The following is a 25,000-nucleotide window of genomic DNA, read 5'->3' as shown; positions in this document are numbered from 1 at the left end:
CGCAGCGTAGTCATGGAGACGGGGGCAGGGCGGGGCAGGACCGGGGGGAGAAGACAACGGACAGGTTAGAAGTGTAAAAACAAAGCAAGGGTTAGAAGTGTAAAACAAAGCAAGGGTTAGAAGTGTAAAACAGAGCAAGGGTTAGAGGTGTAAAACAAAGCAAGGGTTAGAAGTGTAAAACAAAGCAAGGGTTTGAAGTGTAAAACAGAGCAAGGGTTAGAAGTGTAAAACAAAGCAAGGGTTTGAAGTGTAAAACAAAGCAAGGGTTAGAAGTGTAAAACAAAGCAAGGGTTTGAAGTGTAAAACAGAGCAAGGGTTAGAAGTGTAAATACAAAGCAAGGGTTTGAAGTGTAAAACAGAGCAAGGGTTAGAAGTGTAAAACAAACCAAGGAAGTGTAAAAAAAAAACAAGGGTTAGAAGTGTAAAACAAAGCAAGGGTTAGAAGTGTAAAAACAAGCCAAGGGTTAGAAGTGTAAAAACATACGAAAAGTTTGTAGTGTAAAACAAATCAAGTGTAAAAAAAAGTGTTACACTTCCTCCTAGAAGTGTATAAACAAACAAAGGATTTGAAGTGTAAAGAAATAGGGCTGTCAATCGATTAAACTATTGAATCACAATTAATCGCATGTTTGTCCTTAGTTAATCACGATCAATTACAAATTAATCAGAATTTCTTTTATTTCAAATAAACAAATAAAAACAAAGGGTATAGAAATATAAAGGTTTAAATTGAACAAAGACTTTAAAGTGTAAAAATAGTCTAAAGTGCAAAAAGAGTATAAAGTGCAAAAAGAGTTTAAAGTACACAAAGAGTATAAAGTGCACACAGAGTTTAAAGTGCACACAGAGTTTAAAGTGCACAGAGTTTAAAGTGCACAGAGTTTAAAGTGCACAAAGAATTTAAAGTGCACAAAGCAACCCAAGGGTGAGAAATACAGAAATAGAGCTAGAGACGGCATGGCTTACACTAATCCTATTTAGACCACTACTGATCGTGTCTGAAGCACCGAGACACCTCACACTCACTCATCTACCTTTAAAAGGAGAGACACTCAAACGTGTTCCCTGAGTACCGTACACATGGGGGAAGTGGGGAAGTTGGATAGGAAGTTGAACGCATGCTGCATGTGGCGTTGTGTTGCCGTATCGGTCAACCATGACACCTTGCTAACACGCTAAACTAGCTGTGGTTAAGTTAGCCTCTGAGCATGGATGATTAGTCAATTATTTCCGTCACACCCAACACCCAAAGGAAAAAACATACTAAAACATAAAATAAAAAATAATACCTCAAGACGCTCAATACAGCCATCAAGTCAGAATTTATGCCACAAACGCTAAAGATTAGCATTTTACGCTTCGTACTCGGGTCCACGTCAGAGAACTTTCATCATCAACGCAAAATACCGTTACGGATGAAACCTAACAGCCGCTAAGACAACAACACCATTAAACACAATGTGTGCAGTATACCTGTGTGCCAGTGTCCCCTAGCGATGTCCACACCTATCGCTCACTACATCGGAAGTACATTCCGAGTGTTCCTTGTGTGTCCTGTCTCTCGCATCCTGTACTTTCTGTTAAACTGCGCGGTTACCATGACGACGGCAAGGGGAGTTCAACAACCGAAACACGCGCAAAAAAAAGAAACTGGATAAAAAGGAGAAACGAGTGTTCTGTCGATCTTTCTGTTCCCTCTTTCTTTGTCCTGATATTTCTAACGTCGCCTCGTACTTACCTCTGTCGTTCAGACGGCAGAGAACGAGAGAGAGAGAGAAAGATAGAGAGTGTGAAAGAGAGTGTGTGAAGGTAAGAGGGTGTGCTGAAAAGTCCTTAATCAGCTTTGTGCGAGAAGTAAGGGCAGGCACACTCAGGGACCCTGCGCACGTTAGGGCTGGGCGACATGGACCAAAAGTCATGTCTCGATATCGTCAAGCAGAATGTCGATACAAGATAAATATCGATATTTGGTTGACACAATAACATAGTTGCCGTTGCCGCGCTCAAACTCGTCATTCTACACCGGTGGCTCCGCTGTGCTCTCATTTCCAGCCTGCCTGCGTCGCTGTGCTCGTTAACCCGCCTTGCTGAGGGCGGAGACACCGTGGAGTTACCGTTGTTACTATAGCCTACCTACCTACCGTTTGGATTCACCGTTACTATTCCTACCGTTCGAAAATGAATACAGTTTGATGGTTGAATAAACCTCGGACAAGACACTGCCGAACATTACAACATAATGTATAATATCACGGCCAAAAGCTGTGGAATATTATGAATCTTCTTATATGTTAATAATAATTATATTATTAATATATCTCCCGACTGTCGGGTTCTCCGACGTCTCTGGTTCTTCCACTTCATGATCAATCTGAAGCACAGAATTGAATCGCGACATGGAGTGACACCCGCTCATTTCCAAACTATGGAGCCATTTGTCTTCTGCTTACATACAGGCTCCTCTGCACCGCGTTTGCAGGCGGACTCCATGTTTCGCGCTGTAGGGGATTTAAAAAGGTGACGTGAGCGGAAGGGCGGCCGGGCCGTGTGTGTGTGAGCCGGAGGCAGAGCGGGAGAGAGATAAGCAGAGTTACGAAATAGCAGGCGGCAGTCGCGGTTTGAAACTGCTGTTATTCTGATAAAATATGCTGTACTTTCAACGCAAATTAAACTATATCGATGTAGACGATAGCGTCTCGTTCCATATCTTGCTTGAAAAAATATCGATATATTTCAAATAGTGCTGTCAGTAAAGTTTGAACAAATTTTAACCACGTTCATTTTTTTATCGTGCAATTAACGCTATTTTGGCTTGGCAAACATTGTCGTTTTTTCACCTGCTGTCTAGCAACAACTAGCCACGTTAGAAAAACTACAACACCATACCGGATCTAGCTTCACCGGAAACAAAACAACAAGCACGCCGCACAAACTTGTTGGGGTAAGCAAGGATACGGAGCGGATGAAAAACTCCTTAAAAGTGTGTGTGTGTGTGTGTGTGTTTTTGTGTCACTCTGTTCGAGCCCACACGAGAGTCTAATGTTGTCATTAGCTGTTACGTCTTTCTGACCAATCGCAGTTCAAGGCCCGCCTGGGCTGTACCACTTTGGGAGGGGGTTACTCCCCTCTAGACAAAATCGACCTGGTTGCGACTTTGACAGTTTGTGAGTGTTGCGTCTGTTGAGTGAGTGAGAGGTTGCGGGCGCACAGCTCAGGCTGCCGGACGGCGCTGCAAGGAACTTTTATAAGCGCAATATTGTTATCCCGCAGTAATCAGCCTGACAGCCCTGAAACGTTAACGTCCCACCGGGAATTCTCCCGACTCTCCCGATTACCACTCCGCCTGTGTGTGTGTGTGTGTGTAGGCGTTATTCAATAGCCTGGTAATGTGTATAGGCCTACATACTGTAGGAATATTCATACTGGTTTAAATAATAAATGTTATAGTATTTCCCGTCTTTGCTGAGCAAGAGTTGTTCGATTGAAACAAATAAAAGCCTGAAGTTTTACGGTAGGCCTACCACTGTCATGCACCTGATGTCAAGTGGACCTGGTTGAATTCACTGCGGGTCTCTCTTCTTATATCCATCTTACCAAATATATGTTATTACTGTCCTTCTCAACACTCTCTGATCTCACTAAAAGGCTAGCAGCACGAAATCAAGGGATATTTAGAATAGAAAAAAATGTGCGATTAATCACAAGTTAACTATGACATTAATGCGATTAACTGCGATTAAATATTTTTATCGCTTGACAGCACTAATTGCAAATATCGATATATCGCCCAGCCCTAGCACATGTGTGTGTGTCTGTATGTGTGTGTGTGTGTGTCCGTCTTTGTGTGTGCTTGTCAATGTTTGTTGGTTTTTGGTGTGTGTCCGGGTGTCCATTTGTGCGTTTGAGTGTGTGTGTGTGTGAGTGCATATCTGTGTGTGAGTGCGTATCTGTGTGTGTGTGTGTGTGTTTGTGTGTGTGTGTGTGTGTGTCCGTCTGTCTGTCTGTGTCTGTTTGTGTGTGTGTGTGTCCGTCTGTGTGTGTTTATCCAGATGTGTGTTGGTTTATGTGTGTGTGTCCGTGTGGCTATGTTTGCGCTTTTGTGTGTGTGTGTGTGTGTGTGTGTGTGTGTGTGTGAGTGCATATCTGTGTGTGCGTGTGCGTATCTGTGTGTGTGTATGTGTGTGTGTGTGTGTGTGTGTGTGTGTGTGTGTGTGTGTGTGTGTGTGTGTGTGTGTGTGTGTGTGTGTGTGTGTGTGTGTGTCCCACCATGAAGTGTGGCTGGGTGAGGATTCTTCTCAGCTCCCTGGCCTCCAGGTTCTCTGGGTAACAGGAGATGGTCTCTAGAACCTGGGAGAGAGAGGTAGAGAGACATAGAGGGGGAGAGAGAGAGAGGTAGAGAGACATAGAGGGGGAGAGAGAGAGAGGTAGAGAGACATAGAGGGAAGGAGAGAGAGAGGTAGAGAGACATAGAGGGGGAGAGAGAGAGAGGTAGAGAGGCATAGAGGGGGAGAGAGAGAGAGGTAGAGAGACATAGAGGGAGGGAGAGCGAGAGAGGTAAAGAGACATAGAGGGAGGGAGAGAGAGAGGTAGAGAGACAGAGGGAGGGAGAGAGAGAGAGGTAAAGAGACATAGAGGGAGGGAGAGAGAGAGCAGTAAAGAGACATAGAGGGAGGGAGAGAGAGAGTTGGAGAGACATAGAGGGGGAGAGAGAGAGAGGTAGAGAGAAATAGAGGGAGGGAGGGAGAGAGAGAGAGAGAGCGGTAAAGAGACAAAGAGGGAGGGAGAGAGAGAGTTGGAGAGACATAGAGGGGGAGAGAGAGAGAGGTAGAGAGACAGAGGGAGGGAGGGAGAGAGAGAGAGAGGCAAAGAGACATAGAGGGGGAGAGAGAGAGTTGGAGAGACATGGGGGGGGAGAGAGAGGTAGAGAGACATAGAGGGAGGGAGAGAGAGAGAGGTAGAGAGACATAGAGGGAGGGATAGAGAGAGAGGTAAAGAGACATAGAGGGAGGGAGAGAGAGAGAGGGGTAAAGAGACATAGAGGGAGGGAGAGAGAGAGGAGAGACATAAAGACACATACACCAATGACAATGAGAGAGAGACAGAGAGAGAGAAAACATGGGAAAGTGATTTGGGGTGAAAAAAAGTCCTTAATAATAATTTATCTTGAAAGTAGTACAAATACAATTTTTAGTTAATAATAATAATGATTTAATCGAAAGGAAAATGCCAATCGACTATTATTAAAGTTTGCGAATGGCTCTATGAGTTCACAGCATTAACCAGGGGTTCCTTAGTGATGGGCGGGAATGGATGCGGTTGCCGTGGCGACGCGTGTCAGCGACCCTCACCTCCTTAGCTCTCTGCACGCTGTCGCTGGGGGGGTTCCTTATCTGGGGTGAGGACCGCGTGTTGATCTTATCATAGAGCTGGGGGGGGGGGGGGGAGAAAGAGAGAGAATTCAACGTGATTAATGTTCATTTAAATTAGATTAAATTGAATTGAGACCAACGAAGAAAGGAGGATTAATAAATACATTTGGAGTCTGTACTGAGAGAAATGGTGTCCTTATTGAGGTAGTGTGTAGTATGGTGTGCAGATATATATCAACAGTCTAACTGTGTTTAAATGAATGAATGCCAATCATGCCCCGTGGTGGACATATAGGGAAACTGCATGGTAAAAATGTCGTCCGTCTTTGTGTGTGTTTGTGTGTGTTCATTCAGCAACAATCTCTTTGTGTTTCCAGCTTGGTTAGTCAACAGCTTCTATTTTGGTTGTGTCCATAAGGGACCTCCTACATCTGTGTGTGTACATGTGACGCTGCCTTTTTTCCACTCGTCTCTAAGTTAAAGTGTGTCACATGTGTGTGTGTAAGAATGATTACGAAACTATGGCGACATAGCTTTTTATTTTGCACCTCTTGTTAGTCAGCAAAGTGTGCGTGGGTGAGATAACCATTGGGACTGCATGCACGTGTGTTTGTGTGTGTGTGTGTGTGTACGCGCGTGCATGCGAGAGTGTGTGCGCGCATGTGTGTGCGGCCGGTGGGTTGTGTGTGGGTGCATTCGCGCATTTGTGTCTGTGTATGTCTGAGTGTGTGTCTTTACATCCGTGTACGTGTGTGTGTTTCTGTGTGAGTGTGTGGCTGTGTGTGTGTGTGTGACTGAGTAGGTTTCTGTGTGTGTGCGCATGAAAGCCTGCGTCTCTGTGTATGTCTGAGTGTGTGTGCGTCCTCACGCCTGTGTGCTTGTGTGTCTGATTGTGTGTGTCTTTACGTCTGTGTGCGTGTGTGTGTGTGTGTCTGAGTGTGAGTGTGTCTTCACGTCTGTGTGTGTGTGTGTGAGTGTGTGTGTGTGTGTGTGTGTCTCTGTGAGTGTGAGTGTGTGTGTGTGTGTGCGTCTGTGTGAGTGTGTGAGTGTCCTCACGTCCAGCAGTGTGTGGAGGTGCTGGTCCTGGAAGACGCTGTGCAGGAAGTCCATGTCCTTCTCACTGCAGTCCGTCAGGGCGTGGATCTCCTCCAGGCTGTCCAGCACCTGGGACACGGCCCCTACACACACACACACAGACACACACACACACACACAAAGACACACACACAGAGACACACACACACACACACAGACACACACACACACACACACACAGACAAACACACACACACAGAGACACACACACACACACAGAGAGACACACACACACACACACACACAGAGACACACACACACACACACACACACACAAACACACAAAGAAACACACGCACAAGAAAAACGCATACACAAAAAACAGCACCAGAATTAATACACAGCTTTTTGTGAAGGGCACACGTAGATGACAGTAGGATGGATACAGGCATTCCCAGACAGGCAGTTCCTCAGAATATGTGGAGCATTACGTGAAATGCGAACATGACAGAACGGGCGCATTCATCGACTGCATGAAAATCTTTCAACGGTAACACCGTTAGCACTGTTAGCTCGGTAACACAGTTTGCACTTTTGCCGCTGTAACTATGGTAGCACTTTTATGTTGCTAACACTGTCAGTGTGTTACCTAGGTAACATTATCAGAAACTTCTCCGTGACACTGTTAGCATTGTTACTACAGTAACACTGTTAGCGATGTCGCCATGGTAACACTTTTAGCGCCGTTACCAACGTAACACCGTTAGCACTGTAGTGCTAACACTGTTAGCACTGTTTGTATCGTCACACCGTCAGCACCGTTACCACGGCGACACCGCTAGCAGTGTTACCTCTGTGACAACGGTAGCACTGCGACGTCATTAGCACTATTAGCGATATAACCAAGGTCACACCGTCAAGGCTGTTACATCGCGACACCTTGCAGACCATTACCGCAGTAACACAATACCACGGTGGCACTTTATGCTTAGTTACCAGGGTAACACTGGAAAATGAATACATCCGAAAAACAGGCAGAAAGGAAACACAAACTGACGAGATACGAACACAGTGATAAAAAACATACCACAACAACAAGAACAGACCCAAAGACACACAAACCAAGAACAAGGTGAAAATAAACAAAAATAACAACAACCACAACAACAACAATGGAAAGAACACACAGACACACACACACACAAACTGAAACACATGGACACAAAGATGGGAATTAGGCGCACACCAGAGACACAGACACAGACACACACAGATATTCCAACAACCAGCCCGTGTACCTGCTGCATCGTGAACGCATGCAGCCAAACCGGGGAGACAGGGGGACAGGGAGGGGACGTCATTCAGGACCACGAGAACCAAGAGGGTTATGGAGAGGGACAGAGAGAAAGGGGTCAAGCGCCGACAACAGTTCAACACACGCGCGCACGTCATCGCACACACACACACGCACACGCACTAGCATTCACACTTTCCAGAAACGTGTGTTATTGAGGTTGTCCTGACGCAGTGGTTGCAATGAGGAATACGGTTAATAACACAATAATCCGATTTTCTTTTTTTAAATTGTTATCAAATTCTTCATAATTGTTGGGACCTTTCTACTAATGGAATGGACCTAGGGAACTCACACTTAATCCGGCAAGCGCTTAAGTGTAGAGATGTGGGAAAATGCGGGGGTTGCCTTTACAAAGCTTTTTTCGTCTTTTTTTTTCATCCACTATTGCCAAAGATCTGAGGTTGTGATGGTGTGTGGTTGAACTATGTGCTCTCAAGCTTACACTGCCAAATAAATAAAAATAATAATAATACAATTAAATAAAACCAACCCGTATATTGAATTGATCACGTTCAATTTTGAGTGTGTTTATAAATCTGTAATATATATATTCATAAAACTTACTTTACTGTACTCAAGTTCAACATACAAACGACGTCAAACAGAAGAAATCCCCTCCTCAACCCTCCCCACACACACACACCCACACACACACACCCACACGGAAATCTCTTTTGACAAAACGGAAGACAGGAACAACACATAAAAACAGGGTTAGTGATGTCACAAATAATGACGATGACATCATGGGGGGGGGGGGGTGGGTGGGCAGGCATACGTACTTTCGGCCGCTAGCAGTCCTACAGAAAGTGCAGCAGAAGATACAAAACAAAAACACACAGGAAGAGAGAAGCTTTGAATAAAGGAAACAGAAGAGAAGGACGGGGAGAAGGAGGAGGGGGACGGGGTATTCGTTTTCCTTTTTGGGAAAAGTTGGTTCCAATGCAAAATGGCATCGCTGCTGAAATCGTCTCGGTCGGCCCTTCGAGGGTTAAGATTTTTGTGTTTTCCAACAATTCAATTTTTGGAGCGATACCACTCTTAAGTCCACTCTAAAGCTGCTACGATGGAGTTGCTTTATAAACTGGATGACAAAAGAAAGTCAAGAGGAATTTCATTACGGTTTCATTTCCTTTAAAAAACTTTAACACAGCAAAAGTGCACCCTGAGCACAAACTTAAGAAACTACTATCGCACAAAGGTGGCGGAAAGTCAAACATCCGCTTTCATTTGCAGCGGCCTTTAACACAAACACGAACCAACCCCCAGACAGCAGGTGCTTCAGACAGTCAAAACTCGACTTTAACTCCTCCTTCTCCCGTTCATTGATCACCACACACCGGTTTCGCTCCGTCTTATCTTTGTTTTACAGAGTTACTGCCTCGGCACCTCGTCTGGGTGTCGGGGGTACACAGCAGAGAGCCCACCGAGGGGGAACTTATGGGGAATCCAGAGGCAGAGAGAGCAGAGGCAGGCAGTAGCCTCCGAGCTGGGGTCTCAAGGAGGAAGCTGGCAGAGAGAGAGAGGGGCTTCTGGGGGGTGGTTGGATGTAGTTCATCGAGCTATATTGAGTAAAAGTAGATTAGGTTTAGCGGATGTTTTTCGGGGGGAAAAACAAATCGTTTATTTAATCGTTGATTTGTCGATGAGTTATTTTTCAGTTTTCTTATCCTGGGAAGTGAAAGCTGGCATCTCAGACAGGGGAAGTGTTCACAGGCTTCTTTCCTTCAGCCAGACCGCTCAAAAGAGGATTAGAAATCAAATCGGACAAGACGATGTCCAGGAAGCTGCAAGAATAACCTTATCAGTGACCAGACACAAAGGGAACACTATCGTTTCCGCTTTTTTCTTATTTTCGGAACAAATTCCGATATATTCCGACTTAGCCGCTCTGACACTTTTTAGGTATTCAGGTCCGCGTTTGTTCCAACGCTTTGGATGAGGTCGGCGTTGCCGGGGGTTACCTGAGGAGGTGGGGTCGTCGGAGAAGTCGGGCATCTCCTCTGGGGGGTCCCCGTAGTACGAGTTGAACTTGTGGCTGGACACGGCGGCCAGGACCGCGCCCTGGTGGGGTGGCGGGGGCAGAGAGTTATAATGATGATGTGTGTGTGTGTGTGTGTGTGTGTGTGCGCAGAATAACGTGTTCAGGTTGAAGCTAAATGTGGAGGGGAGCAATGCACAATATTTCAGTGCGTTTGAGGACTCGAACGTGTGTGCGTTTGCATGTGTGTGGTTAGTATGTGTGCACACAATCGCACAATTCAACTTCACATCAAAAAAGGCGGATGGGAGGACGGTGTGACATTTAAACACCGGAAACCACAAAGACACCAGCATGCACTTAACTGAGCGTTAGCATAATGGGAAACTTCGTGGTGGGTGGGTGAGCGTTAACACGCTATGTTTTTCACAGCTTCGGAGGACATCTGCAAACAGGGGACCACAGCTAATGGCCAGCTGATGAGCCACAGGGTGACTGGGCTGTCCCCACAGGGTCTTTCTGAGCACCTGCAGGCCTCCGCGGCTCCAGCGTGAGCTAAGCGACACTAGCACCAGGGTGCTAGACCTGAGAGACGCTAGCGCCGCGGTGCGTGAGCTGACAGACGCTAGCGCCGCTGTGCGTGTGCCAGCCAACGCTAGCACTGCTGGGCTCACCCATGCTAGTGCCGCGGTGCCTGAGCTAACAGACGCAAGCGCCGCGGTACGTGAGCTAGCCAGCGCTAGCGCCGCGGTGCGTGAGCTAATCGGACGCTAGTGTGTGAGCTAGCCAACGCTAGCGCCGCGGTGCGTGAGCTAAACAACGCTAGCTCTGCGAAGCGTGAGCTAGCCGGTGCGTGAGCTAACAGATGCAAGCGCCGCGGTGTGTGAGCTAGCCGGCGCTAGCGCCGCGGTGCGTGAGCTAAACAACGCTAGCTCTGCGAAGCGTGAGCTAGCCAGCGCTAGCGCCGCGGTGCGTGAGCTAACCTTCAGCTTGCGGCGGGCGTTGAACTTCCTCAGCTGTTCCACCGTCTCTGGCAGGTGGATCTTGTAGGCATACCTGTCCCTCTCCTGGGGAAACACACACACACATGGACACACACAGATAGACACACACACACACGGACGCACACAAACACAGATAGACACAGATATACACACATACACATAAACATACAGATACACATGGAAGCACACAGACACAGACACACACACACACACACACAGGACACACACACACATTCACACACACACACATTCACACAGACAGGCAGACACACACACACACACACACACACACACACACACACAACCACACACACACACTTTCACACAGACAGGCAGACACACACACACACACACACACACACACACACACAGGACACACACACACATTCACACAGACAGGCAGACACACGGCTGTCAGTGTCGGCTGTGGTTTGGAGAAGCTGGATGTGGTCCGATGTACTTCTCATAACTGACGCCGCACTGTGAGCAAGAATGATTCTAACCAAGATGAAGCACTGAAGCTACAGATGTACCTAGATGATTACGGTTACGAGCACGAGGTGCCTTTATCTGGCGGATGAGGGCATTCCTTTACTTCTTCGTATTCAAAATGTAGAAATTGTATTTTAATGTTCTACTCTGTTTTGTTATTTAAAAATTAATAAATGGTGTTTTTGAGATATGGTGGATATTTATTTTCTCTTGTTTTATTTTGTTGTGAGTGCGCGTGTGTGTGCATTTGCGGGTGTGTGGTTTTTATTTGCATGTTTGTGTTCATTTGCATGCGTGTTTGTGTGTGTGCATTTGCATTTGTGTGTGCATTTGCATGTGTGTTTGTGTTAATTTCCATGTGTGTGTGTCTTACTTTGCATATGTGTGTGTGTGCATTTGCATGCATTTGTTTGCGCACTTTCATGTGTGTCTGAGTGTATGTGCATTTGCATGTGTGCATGTGTGAATTTGCGTGTGAGTGTGTGTGCATTTACATGCGTGTTTGACTTCATTCGCATGTGTGTATGTGTTCATCTAAATGTGTGTGTGTGTGTTTGTGTATGTGTGTCTTCATCTAAATGTGTGTGTGTGTGTGTGTTCATCTAAATGTGTGTGTTTTCATCCACATGTGTGTGTGTGGGTATTCATCTACATGTGTGTGTGTGTTCATCGACATCTGTGTGTGTGTTCATCTACAAGTGTGTGTGGGTATTCATCTACGTGTGTGTGTTCATCTAAATGTGTGTGTGTGTGTGTGTGTGTGTGTGTGTGTGTTCATCTAAATGTGTGTGTGTGTGTTCATCCACATGTGTGTGTGTGGGTATTCATCTACATGTGTGTGTGTGTTCATCTACATGTGTGTGTGTTCATCTACATGTGTGTGTGTGTTCATCCACATGTGTGTGTGTGTTCATCTACATGTGTGTGTGTGTTCATCTACATGTGTGTGGGTGTTCATCTACATGTGTGTGTGGGTATTCATTTACACGTGTGTGTGTGTTCATCCACATGTGTGTGTGTGTGGGTATTCATCTACATGTGTGTGTGGGTTCATCTAAATGTGTGTGTGTGTGTGTGTGTGTGTGTGTGTGTGTGTGTGTGTGTGTTCATCTAAATGTGGGTGTGTCTGTTCATCCACATGTGTGTGTGTGGGTATTCATCCATATGTGTGTGTGTGGGTATTCATCTACATGTGTGTACGTGTTCATCTACATCTGTGTGTGTGTTCATCTACATGTGTGTGTGTGTTCATCTAAATGTGTGTGTGTGTGTGTGTGTGTGTCTTCATCTAAAAATGTGTGTGTGTCTGTTCATCTACATGTGTGTGTGTGTGTGTGTGTGTCTTCATCTAAATATGTGTGTGTGTGTGTGCGTGCGTCCATCCACGTGTGTGTGTGTCCATCCACATGTGTATGTGTGTTCATCTACATGTGTGTGTGTGTTCATCTACATGTGTGTGTGTGTCCATCCACAAGTGTGTGTGTGGGTATTCATCTACATGTGTGTACGTGTTCATCTACATCTGTGTGTGTGTTCATCTACATTCGTGTGTGTGTTCATCTAAATGTGTGTGTGTGTGTTCATCTACATGTGTGTGTGCATGTGTGTGTGTCTTCATCTAAATGTGTGTGTGTGTGTGCGTCCATCCACGTGTGTGTGTGTCCATCCACGTGTGTGTGTCCATCCACATGTGTGTGTGTGTTAATCTACATGTGTGTGTGTGTTCATCTACGTGTGTGTGTGTCCATCCACATGTGTGTGTGTGGGTATTCATCCACATGTGTGTGTGTGGGTATTCATCTACATGTGTGTACGTGTTCATCTACATCTGTGTGTGTGTTCATCTACATGTGTGTGTGTGTTCATCTAAATGTGTGCGTGTGTGTGTGTGTCTTCATCTAAATATGTGTGTGTGTATGTGTGTTCATCTACATGTGTGTGTGTGTGTGTGTCTTCATCTAAATATGTGTGTGTGTGTGTGTGCGTCCATCCACGTGTGTGTGTGTCCATCCACATGTGTGTCCATCCACATGTGTGTGTGTGTTAATCTACATGTGTGTGTGTGTTCATCTACATGTGTGTGTGTCCATCCACATGTGTGTGTGTGTGTGTGTGTGTGTCTGTTCATCCACATGTGTGTGTGTATCCATCCACACGCGTGTGTGTGTGTGGGCGTGCACCTTGAGCCAGGGGTGGTTGAGGGCCTCGTACACGGTGATCCTCTCCGCGGGGTCCAGCATTAGCATGCGTCTCACCAGGTCCTTGGCGCTCTCCGAGATGTGGCTCCACTGGCGCGGGTTCATCTGGGCGCACGCGGTGACGCACACAGGTGTACACACACACACACACACACACAGGGATGCACACAGGTGTACACACACACAGGGACGCACACAGGTGTACACACACACACAGGGACGCACACACAGGGACGCACACAGGTGTACACACACACACACACAGGGACGCACACAGGTGTACACATACACACACGCACAGGGACGCACACAGGTGTACACACACACACACACACACAGGGACGCACACAGGTTCGCACACACACACAGGCAGGCACAAACACAAACACACAGGAAGGCACACACACACACACAGGAAAGCACACACACACACACAAGCACACAGGCACAGAACAGAAGAACAAACACGCTCTCAGATGGATGTAGGGAGGCTGCAACCAGTGCCCACATTAACCAGGAAACGGAAACCTAATCCAGAAGATAACGCTGTTTCGTAATTTGTGATTCGGGCACGTACGCTTTGTTACTGAGGCCTGTCGGAGGAAGTGGTGAAAGTGCACCTAGTGGTTAACTCGAATAACCCCAAATAAATCATCGCATGGTTACTGTGTGGCTTTAGACTCTGGAACAGTGCCTTCTAAGAAATTCCGGCCCCATCCGTTTCATTAACAAGTAATCGGATTGCACCGTGAAAGGCCGAAGAGAACAACAAATAAAGTACGCAAAAAGGAAAAGAGAGGTCATAAATACAAGCTGACCTGCAAGCATCCTTGAGCAGGAAGCCCTAAGCCCTACCTGCTCAATAGTCTCCTTTATCGGGACCCCCCGTTGGATTGCGTCAGCTAAAAGTGGCGGCTAAACGGCGAAGCGACGATAAAAAACGTTGTAAGAACCGTAAAATAAATAAATACTCGGTGATGGTAAATACTCGTAACACAAAAGGAAGCACAGAGAAATGTGTGTAATTTCCCCACTACGTAAAAAAACACTTTTGCCGAACTTCGTGACTACTTGACTCTTGTTTTCCGTGGGATTTCTGCCCATAAGTGGGAAGGTGAGGCGCACCACCTGGAGCGCATAATTCCTTCTTATTAATCCCCATCTGCCGGCTCCCAGGGGCCCGACCGCGTCCATCTATTACCATGGAGACCGCAGAGGGCTGGGGCTGGAACTGGCAGCCCCGGCTCTGGCTCTCTGTGTGTTGAGCTACGTATCTCGTGGTGGTTAGATAAAATACAATAAAGTGAAGTAAAATAATTAAAAGCGCAATCAAAACAAAACAGAACGAAACGTTGGAAGACAAGATAAAAAAAACGTCGGAAAGACCGAAAGAACACACGAATTGCGTCAATCGTTCGCATTCCGCCAGTTCCTATTAGCGCGTGGAAAAAGGCGATGACCTATTTCCACACGTTTCCCCAGTGCTACCAAACACTAGTGGTATGACTTACTAACACTTACATCGATGATCGTGCTTCACCCCCTGACAACCTTTCGGCTGCGAGACCTCCGTTGTAACACCCTGACACCTTAACACCCTAACCACTAGAATAAACGTACATTTAGATATAGTGCATTTAGCTTAAGCAACTTACAATAAGTACATTTGTTAGAGGAAAGAGAAACAACAATATATTGCTGTCGGTACAGTAAGGATGTTCATAGAACCAAGTGCCAAGCTCTAACAATCGCTAGGTTAACCCATTCCCTGTATACACCAAACACAGCTAGGATAAGACGCTACACCATGCGAAGTAAGCTTTGGATGTACAACATACAATTAGTGCACACTTACAGGCACTAAAAGTTATGGTTCCACGGTGACGCAACGCAATGACCACGCACTCGCTACGACGCCGTCGTGAACCTGTTTTGGTTCTGCGTCGGGTTTCAGTGAGCGGACCAAACACAGCTCTTGCTGCTGCGTCGCCTCGACGCAAGGTTACAATTTTTGGGGAGGCGCACGTCAGGTCCTTGCGGAGGACAGGAGGAGGGTCCACAAGGACGTAATGGGTCCGTAAACCCCCTTGCGTTGCGTAGACATCCACTCTACCTTCATTGACTACCCTGCACACCGTCGCGGTTTCGGGTGCTTATCTGTGGTGGGGTTAGGGGTCGGGGGTCGGGCTGTAGGTGGTGGGCCCAAGCCCCAACCACAGCGAGGTATACCAGCATCCAATGCGGAAGTGACAAACATTGCAGTAGCACCGGGTGGCCACTAGGAAATGGTACCAAAAGGGAGCAATTCCTCGTTGACTCACATGCTAAACAGGCCGTTTTCACAGTCTTATTAAACCTATTTACAGCCTGGTCCAAAAAAAACATTCTAGTCAGTATGTTCAGTTCATATCACTCATGACAACCTCTTGAGTGACAGCTAGCCGCTGACTCTCACTCTCTGTACGTCACCTAGAAGGGCGTATCTTTTTTTGGTTCAAGGAAATGAGGCGGAGTCAAACTGTGACGAGTCAAACTAAGATGGCGACGCGCATAAACCAAGAGAATTGGATGCAGTTGGAATAACTGAGGTCTGCCCGGATGCTACATCCGTTTTATATACTATCTATGGGTGGGCCGGGCGTTTTGGAAAATCAACTACTACCTTGTACTTCCCCTTGATGATGGCCTCAAACAGCCGCTCCTTGGTGCCGTAGAAGGGCAGGCAGCCGGAGAGCAGGATAAAGAGGATGACCCCACAGCCCCACACGTCCACTGGCTTGCCGTAGGGCTCTCGCTTCACCACTTCAGGGGCCATGAAGTGGGGCGTACCCACACGGCCTGGGCGGGGGGAGGATGAAAGGGCCGAGGGTGGGAGAGCGATGGGGTTGGGGGGGGAGAGAGGGAGAGAGGGAGGATGAAAGCGTGGGGGGGGGGGGGAGAGAGAGGGGGAGGGGGAGAGGGATGGAGGGAGAGAGATAGAGAAATGGGAGAAAGAGGGGAAGAGGGATGGGAGAGGATGGGTCGACGGAACGGGAGAGAGAGAGAGAGGAGAAGGGGAGAGAGATTAATGAACATAGACGTGTTTTAAGATTCATTTAGAGAGATAGAGCGAAGAAGGAGAGGGAGACCAAGAGAGAGAATGACAGAGAGATAAAACAACAGGGAGCAAGAGAAAGAGAGAGCGAGAGAAAGAGAGAGACAGAGCGAGAGAGAAACAAAACGAGAGACCAAGAGAGAGAATGACAGAGAGATAAAACAACAGGGAGCAAGAGAAAGAGAGAGCGAGAGAAAGAGAGAGACAGAGCGAGAGAGAAACAAAACGAGAGACCAAGAGAGAGATTAAAGAAAGAGAATTCATAACCAATGATTGAATGGTGAATTAAGTAATAAAGAAAGTCAACCAGATCCGGTACCTCCAGCCACCAGACCCGACTCCCCCAGCTGAATGGCCACGCCGAAGCCCCCCAGTTTGACCGGAGCAGAGTTCTCTTTGGAGGCCAGCAGGACGCAGTGGGGCTGGGGGGGTACACACACACACACACACACACACACACACACACACACACACACACACACACACACACACACACACAGTAGGGTTAACAGAATACGCCAGTAAGACAGTTGAAATTAAACCAGTTGAAAATAAACACGTTGAAAATAAACACGTTGAACTTAAACCAGTTGAACATAAACCAGTTGAAGTTAAACCACTTGAACTTAAACCAGTTGAACATAAACCAGTTGAACATAAACCAATTGAAAATAAATAAGCTGAACTTAAACCAGTTTAACTAAAACCAGTTGAACCTAAACCAGTTGAAGTTAAACCCGTTGAACATAAACCAGTTTAATTTAAACTGGTTGAAGTTAAACCAGTTGAACTAATACCAGTTGAACATAAACAAGTTGGACTTAAACCAATTAAAAGTTAAAACAGTTGAAGTTAAACCAACTGTAAATAAACAAGTTAAACATAAACCAGTTGTCGTTCCTTAAGTCATTTTCCAAGCAGTTTGGTTTGGATTATTCCTAATGCTGCGCAAATCTTTCAAGATTGATCCGGGCGAAAAAGTGAATTATGACAAATAACAAAATGTTTTTTAGCGTATCACCGCCGGATCAGAGATGATTAAAACCCAACAGCCACACACCCAAACTCTCAAGACTGAAGGGGGAAGTGAGTGATCTCCACTGATGTCAACTCCTCAAAGCAATAGGGCCAGGTGTGTCGATCCTCAAGATCAAACACAACTGAAACCACATGACCACAGATTCAATCTGCCGATAAGAACTCGCTACTTTTGGTCCCTTTGGTTTTTTTCTTTGTGAAACCGAACTAAACTTGTCTCAGCGTCGCTCCGGCACGCCTCGTCGGTTTCTGTGTCATCACACAACGCAAATAATTCCCATGCCAGTGCAGACAGCACCGCAAGCGGGTTGCATGTCAGTAGACGGGTGCGATAACACGTGCTACATTCGACACGGTGTCACCTTTTTAAAGTGTAACGAGTTGGTTAACAGGGCGGTTTCTGAATTAAACAATATCTCAACACATACACGCCTTATTTTCATAAATTTCAAGCCCTTTGAGACTGTACCTGTGATTAAGGACAATACAAATAAAATGTCATTGAATTGAATTCATAGTATTATTTTGTCTTAATAATCTGTTCAAATGTGGTCCTCTCATACAGAATTGTCATCAATATTCTAGACTAATATCTTCTTCTTGTGGTGTTTCCGTTGGAAAGTGTTCAACATTGCCGTTTTGCACCCAAAAAGTGATACAAATAAAGTTTGATTTGACTTGGTAAACGTCTGTTGTGCTGTTTGGCGGGGGGATTTAGCTATGTCTGTCCGTCGGTCTGCTGGTTACAGGGAAATACATGCCCTTATCTCTGCATGCAACCTTCCTTCTCGTTCAACCGCGCTCTGAGAGGTGAGATGAGGACGCAGGAGGACGCTGCCTTGGTGCCTTGCTCCACAGAATTCAGGTAGGGGAGTAAGTGGCTGTGGGGGATTTGAAACCAACAACCCTGCCACGTAAAACAGGCATCAGAATAGGTGTACCTCAGCAGAACATAAGCAGTATTCAGAGATATTCTTGAGATCTTTACTGGGAATTCATATCCTCCAACGTTGACCCAGCTAGCATTTATGCTAGTAGCTACAGGCTTCGAACAACAGTGGCATGAATATCAGTGCAGCACAGGTCCACTACCGTTACAAAATGGGGTAGCGTACCATTACACAGGGGAAGGGCGAATGACGGACAGTGACAGATGGTGAATGGATAGTGAACAGAGGAGAGCTAAACAGGAAGAAGAGGTTCGGGGTCATGAGGATGGAAGGAGATGGAAGGCAATGTCGACATGAATTCAAGTGAAATTAGTGATTCAAATGTCCCGTGGTTGATGCCTCGCTGTTTTCGATCGGGCGGTGGGGGTGATACAATTGCACAGAGTTTTGATAACTCTCTTGTAAATGCATTGCATTCAAAGTGCCATTAGCCCCCCTTTCAATAAAGACTACTGAAAAGATTTGAGACCTTCATCTCTCACCAAGGACTCTCTCACTCTAAGAGGAAGTGTGCAAAGCCTGGTTCTCTCTCTCTCTCCATCTCTCTCTCTCTCTCCATCTCTCTCTCTCTCTCTCTCTCCATCTCTCTCTCTCCATCTCTCTCTCTCTCTTTCTCTCTCTCGCTCTCTCTCTCTCTCTGTATAACTTCCTGTCGTGCTGCCAGGCCACTGGAACTCACATTAGTGGTGAGGGAGGAAGGAGGGGGTGGGCGGGAAGGGGGAGACGTAGGGGGGCGAGTTGCAAGGTTTGTTGGTGATAACCCACAGCTGTGCCTTGGAGTTGATGTGTTGCAGAGAGACGGAAGGAGAGACAGATAGAGAGAGAGCGGGGGAGATAGAAGGAGAGTCCGAGAGAAACGACAGACAGACATAGACAGACAGGGTGACAGAGATAGAGATAGAGAGCGAGAGAGGTCAAACCTCAAAGTTCTGCATTACAAAAGATTTCCTCTTTCTCCGAAAAACAGCATCCCTATGGACTCTCAATGGTTCTGATTGGTGGAGAGGACTTGTTTAACAACCCTCTGCTGTGACCTCACACACACACACACACACCACTCACACTCACACACTGCTGACCTTGCTCTCACACTCGCAGAGCGCACAGCTGGACCTCAAACTCACACGGAGGACGGCATCGACCCAAACAGGTGTGTGTGTGTGTGTGTGTTTGTATGTGTGTACGTGTGGACTTGACACAACTGTTCATTTTGTGTGTTTGTTCATTTCCTCATCCACCTTTTTATGTTTGTGTCGCGGGGGAGTCGCTTCCACAAAGCTCAAAGTACACTGAACGCTTTCCTTTGCTTTCGTGGTACCGTGATAACATTGTGCATATCAAGCTCGTTGCACGATTTCTGAAGTGCAGCCCTCTGTAGAATCTGATTGAGGCTATACCCCACCTAGGTGGCTTTTCTGGGCTCCTCCGTACCCGTCACACACACATACTCTCTGACACTGACAACCTCAAAGAACGCATTGTATTCAGTCAGCTCTTCATTCATTACACTGTTCACAATGTTTACATGCTCCTATAGCACACGAGTGCTATATCAGGGTTTATACAGAAATTCTTGAGTTGAATTTACTACCTTTTAATACCTTTTTTAATACCTTCACCATATTTTTTAACACCAGCACGACTTCAAGAGAGACCATAAGAGTTGGATTAATCAAGATGTCCCAACGGGACTTGGTCCATAGTTTTTAATCAATATGTCACAAAGTAGACATAGACAGAGTGCCAGAGAGAGAGTTTTTGTGTCCAGGGTTGAAGTTAAGTTATAATTACCTCGTTAATATTGTTATTACAGTGTAAAGGTTTTACATGAAAAAGTACCGCGTAGTAACGCGTTACACACAGCACTAGCCGCGTTTACATGGACACTTCCGATCCGATTTGATTTCTAATCGGAATAGATCTATTCCTATCATGCAATCCGAATGTACTGTATATAGGCCTATGGCATTTACAAAAGTGGTAATCTTACGTTCGTATGTCTCTCGCGCACAACCGTTATGTTGGTCTGGGCTTATAAGATATATGTAAGGGATAATGTTGTAGTACAGAACGCCGGTCATTATCGGGTAAATAAGCCCAGACAGGGCGAACCGGACCGCGATGCGAAGCGGAGGTGTCTTGCTTCGCCCTGAACGGTATTATTTTCGATAATGACCGGCGACGTTCTATACATTATTACACGGCTCCTTGCCAAAACAGCAGAGAAATAGTCTGCCAAAGACGTTGACATCGCTTAGAAAACGGACGAGCTGGGTTGATAAGTTACCGGACTACTTACGGAGTGGAAGAAAGACGTGAATCAAGCAAAAAATCCACTTTCCTTGACAGCGGTCAAGTTCGGTATGCATAAAAGTACAGACTGACCAATTGCAAAATACAGCAGCTGCTGATGCCATCTCTCCAAGTTAAAAAGTAGCATTATTCCGAAACCAATCGGAGTAAGTGTATACATGTCGATTATAGCGGACTACACCACCTCTTCTATTCCTCATGGAATTAAATTCCGATCAGAGAATTGTATTCCGATTATATATGATAGTTTTTTATTTAGATTGAGCTGTTCTTCCACTTCTAATCGGATCAGAAGTGTCCATGTAAACGCGGCTGTCTACCGGTCACACCGGTCTCACGGTAACGTCAAAATCCATACCAGCGCAAATTCACACCAGTGTACTTCCTATAGAGGGATTATCAGTCTACGCCACTCCCCGCTCTACGCGCATGTCATATGCAGAAAGAGACGAGAGCGACAAGAGCCGCAATCATGTCTTGTTGTGCGGTTGGTCGCACAAACCGTTTTAATAAGACTGATTATCCCATTTATTCTACTTGCTTCGGCGTGGCCATTCAGCTGGGGGAGTCGGGTCTGGTGGCTGGAGGTACCGGCTCTGGTTGACTTTCTTTATTACTGTCAACATAATAAAACAATTTAAATACTTTAATTATTATGTTTTTTCTTATTCGTATTGCATGCTTATTAAATGTATACTCTGAGTTCATCTCCCTCAAAAAGTAGTCCCCTTTAATTACGATCGATCAAACATGTTTTTGAAACCTCGAAGGGCATTAACCCGCTTATACCATGGTCACTTGCCAAAGAAAAGAAATCAAGATCATTTATTTATATTTCCATCTGTTTTACAATCCAAATCTAAACTTGTTCACATAAATAGGATGGACCGTAGCTACAACTTGGCAACGGGAGGTATTCTAGTCCGCTGAGCTATGAGCCAGAGAGCTAACTTATGCATTGTACATATTTATAATTTGAAATTCGTCCCAGCCTTTATACCAAAGACACTATAGGGTCTATAGCATATAACCGCGTTTTCTGATTAGTTTAATGCAACAGTAAGCTGACAACATTGCTAATCAACACCGAAACTGCAAATTAAATACACGGAGATAACCATGGCAACCGGTCAAACAAATGTTCTTCTTGCGATCCTTCTTTAAAGATCGATTCCTTCAGCCAGAGGTCCGAAAACATGCATTTCCCCATTATTGTCTTTCAAATGACTTTGAACTAACAGAAGCGAACTGGCGAAGTGGGTATAACTAAACCAGACGGGTGTATCCTGTTTGTTTCAGCGCACGCACCACGTGACATCATTGTTATCGCTCAGGTCCTACTCGCAACATAAAAATAAATCCACGCAAGTTTTAGTAATTTTAGGAGATAGGCCTGCACTTAAATTACACTAATTTAAGATCTCATAAAAACTCATAAAAACTCCCTTGTTCAAAATTTAATACCTCGTCAGATGACGTTTATTACTTTTTAATACTTTTTAATGCCCTTAATTTGGGCTAATTTCATTTACTACCCTTTAATACCTTTAACAACCCTGCGGAAACCCTGCATATATTTATAATTGCCATTTGCTTGTTTATTACTTTCTTTTATCCCGTTGTATCTTTTGTCTTTTTGTCTTATATTGAAATGCTTATGCAGCACTATCACTTTTCCATTTCACTGCGTACTTGTATGCATGCGACAAATGAGTGTGTGGTGATGGCTGGTTTAACCCGTGTGCATTGGTTGCTCAATGTTCAAAAGGTGGGCAACTTCATCCTGCCCAGAGTCAGATCCAGTCTGAGCCTGGTGAAGCTGCTTAAACCAGCCTTCATCTCTCACACACACACACACACACACACACACACACACAGAGACACACACACACACACACACACACACACACACACTCACACACACACACACACACACACACACAGCCACTGCCTTTCTGACTTTCACTTCCTTCCATATTGTTCTCCACTCATATGCAGATTTGCTTCTCCTCTACATAGATCCGGGTCCTGTGACCGCCATGGCCACGCCCGCCTCCGCCATCCCCTCCCCCTTCACCCTGACCCTGTCTCCGTTCACACCTGCCGGCTCCATCGCCGCCTCCTTCTCCTCCACCGCCGTCACCAACTCCTCCTTCCCCGCCTACGCCAGCTCCCACTCCCCCGGCGGGGCCACGGAGGCCCCGCCGGGGGAGTGCGCGTACAACGCAGACTTCAGCAACCAAGACCTCCGGCTGCCCCTGGCGCTGCTCTACTCCCTCATCTTCCTGCTGGGTCTGGGGGGCAACGCGCTGGCCCTCTGGGTCTTCCTCTTCCTGCAGACGCGAGGCGGCGGCGGCGGCGCGCAGCGCCACAACTCGGTGCGCGTGCTGCTCATCAACTGCGCGGCGGCCGACCTGGTGCTGCTGGCCTGCCTGCCCTTCCGCGTGTACTACCACCTCAACGGCAACCGGTGGGGGCTGGGCTCGCTGGCGTGCCGGCTGGTGGGCAACCTGTTCTACATGAACATGTACATCAGCATCACCCTGTTGGGGCTCATCGGCCTGGACCGCTGCCTGCGGCTGAGCGGCGGCGGCGGCGGCGGCGGCGGCGGCGGCCGCGGCACGGGGGCGTCGACCAGCGGCCGGGAGCGGGTCGTCCGGCGGCGGCGGAGCCTGGTGGTGTGCGGCGTGATCTGGGCGCTGTCCCTCGCCACGCTGGTGCCCATGGTGGCGGCGACGGAGGGCAACGAGACGGAGGACCGCTGCTTCCAGTACAAGCAGCGGCGCACGGCGGCGGGCAAGGCCTACTTCAACCTGGCGCTGGTGGTGCTGTTCTGGGCCGTGTTTGCCGCGCTCGCCGTGTCGTACGGCCGCATCGCCGCGCGGCTTCTGCGCGCACAGCGCGAGCAGCCGGGGCTTCCCAACGCGGGGCGCTACGGCCGCACCGCCCGCAAGTCCTTCGTCGTGCTGGTGGTGTTCGCCGTGTGCTTCGGGCCGTACCACGCCTTCCGGCCCGTGTACGTGGCGTCGCAGCTGGAGCCGCTGCGGTGGTGCGGCCGGGCGCCGGCGGTGGACCGCACCAACGAGATCATGCTGCTGCTGTCGGCGTTCAACAGCTGCCTGGACCCCGTCATGTACTTCCTGCTGTCGGGGTCGGTGCGCAGGAGCGCGGCGCGGGCGCTGGCAGGGGGCCTGGGCGCCAAGGGCCGCCTCTTCCTGAGCGAGGCCACGTCGGCGAGTGACGCCACGGCGGCGGCCAGGCGGAGGTCGTCGCTGCCCGCGGCCGCGGCGTACGCCGTGGCGGCGGGAGGGCCGTCGGCGCCGAGGCTGCCGCTGGAGGACTTGTCCGGGACGAGCTCCACGGGGGCGGGGGTCTGTCCGTCAGCCAGCAGGCCCCCCGCGGAGCCCTAGTTATTGAGCTGACGTAGTGGTGGACCTGACGTAGGTGTTGAATCTTTTGGGGGTTTCATGAAGACACAAGGGGGTGTTTTTCATTGCCCCGCCGTATTAAAGGAAAGGTGAGAGATGGAACTAACAAACTGTTTTCTTGGTCTTCGTACTCGTTTGGACCGGATTTGGTCTTTATGAGTTTGATGGGATTACTTCTGATTAAGTCATGGACTGCGGGGGGCCCCGCTGTGGCCCCTTTAGGGCCCGGCGGGGGCCCTTGTGTTAGAAAATAAAAAAAACGTTCAGTCGTCTCTCCTGACACCATCCCAACCTAGAAAGGACTGCTACTCCTTTCACTTGGCAATAACAAATGATAGTAAATGAGGGCTATTTGGTGTTACATTCTATCCCACATGTTAATTTAACAGGTCTTTTTTATTGCAGATGATAATGTGTATATGATTTAAAATAAAAGGATCATCTGTGTACTGGCTAGGCTGTGCTGATAAAACATGAGTGCATTGCACCCTCTAGTGGTAGACTGGAGGTCGTGCAAGTCCTGGTGCACTGCACGAGTCAAGTAATGTTAATTTCAAGGCTTTATATGATGGGAGGGGAGCACAATGATATTATTGGTTGAGAGTTAGGCCATCTGATATCCATCGGGCGTCGTTACAATCACAACAATTAGGGTCTAGAGGAAAGTGAATTATATTTGGGTTTAAAATAAGCAATAAACTGAAGGAAGATGAAAAATAATAACACAGAAAAAATAGTGGC

At 47.2% G+C, this 25,000-nt stretch overlaps 2 protein-coding genes across 2 annotated transcripts in view; one reads left to right on the top strand and one right to left on the bottom strand.

Annotated features, from left to right (window-relative positions):
* The window catches only part of LOC307074085 (peripheral plasma membrane protein CASK-like), a 57,447-nt gene that overhangs the window by 13,834 nt on the left and 18,613 nt on the right, over positions 1–25,000 (bottom strand). The window contains 8 exon segments of the mRNA XM_079734088.1: positions 4,267–4,347; positions 5,349–5,426; positions 6,426–6,547; positions 9,726–9,825; positions 10,726–10,809; positions 13,419–13,541; positions 16,096–16,274; positions 16,850–16,952. Coding sequence (XP_079590214.1) covers positions 4,267–4,347; positions 5,349–5,426; positions 6,426–6,547; positions 9,726–9,825; positions 10,726–10,809; positions 13,419–13,541; positions 16,096–16,274; positions 16,850–16,952 — 870 coding nt within the window.
* LOC307074086 (putative G-protein coupled receptor 34) lies at positions 19,324–24,643 on the top strand. Its single transcript, XM_079734089.1, has 2 exons — positions 19,324–19,668; positions 22,851–24,643. Exon 2 carries the CDS (start codon positions 22,871–22,873, stop codon positions 24,239–24,241), a length of 1,371 nt encoding a protein of 456 aa, XP_079590215.1. The 5' UTR covers positions 19,324–19,668; positions 22,851–22,870; the 3' UTR covers positions 24,242–24,643.

Source organism: Pollachius pollachius (genome assembly GCF_949987615.1).
Source record: "Pollachius pollachius genome assembly, chromosome: 4".
Taxonomy (NCBI): Eukaryota; Metazoa; Chordata; class Actinopteri; order Gadiformes; family Gadidae; genus Pollachius; species Pollachius pollachius.
This window is presented reverse-complemented; position numbering and strand designations above follow the sequence as displayed.

Bases quoted from the DNA above. Each gene is read 5' to 3' on its own strand.
- LOC307074086 (XM_079734089.1), top strand. From the start codon at position 22,871: ATGGCCACGCCCGCCTCCGCCATCCCCTCCCCCTTCACCCTGACCCTG.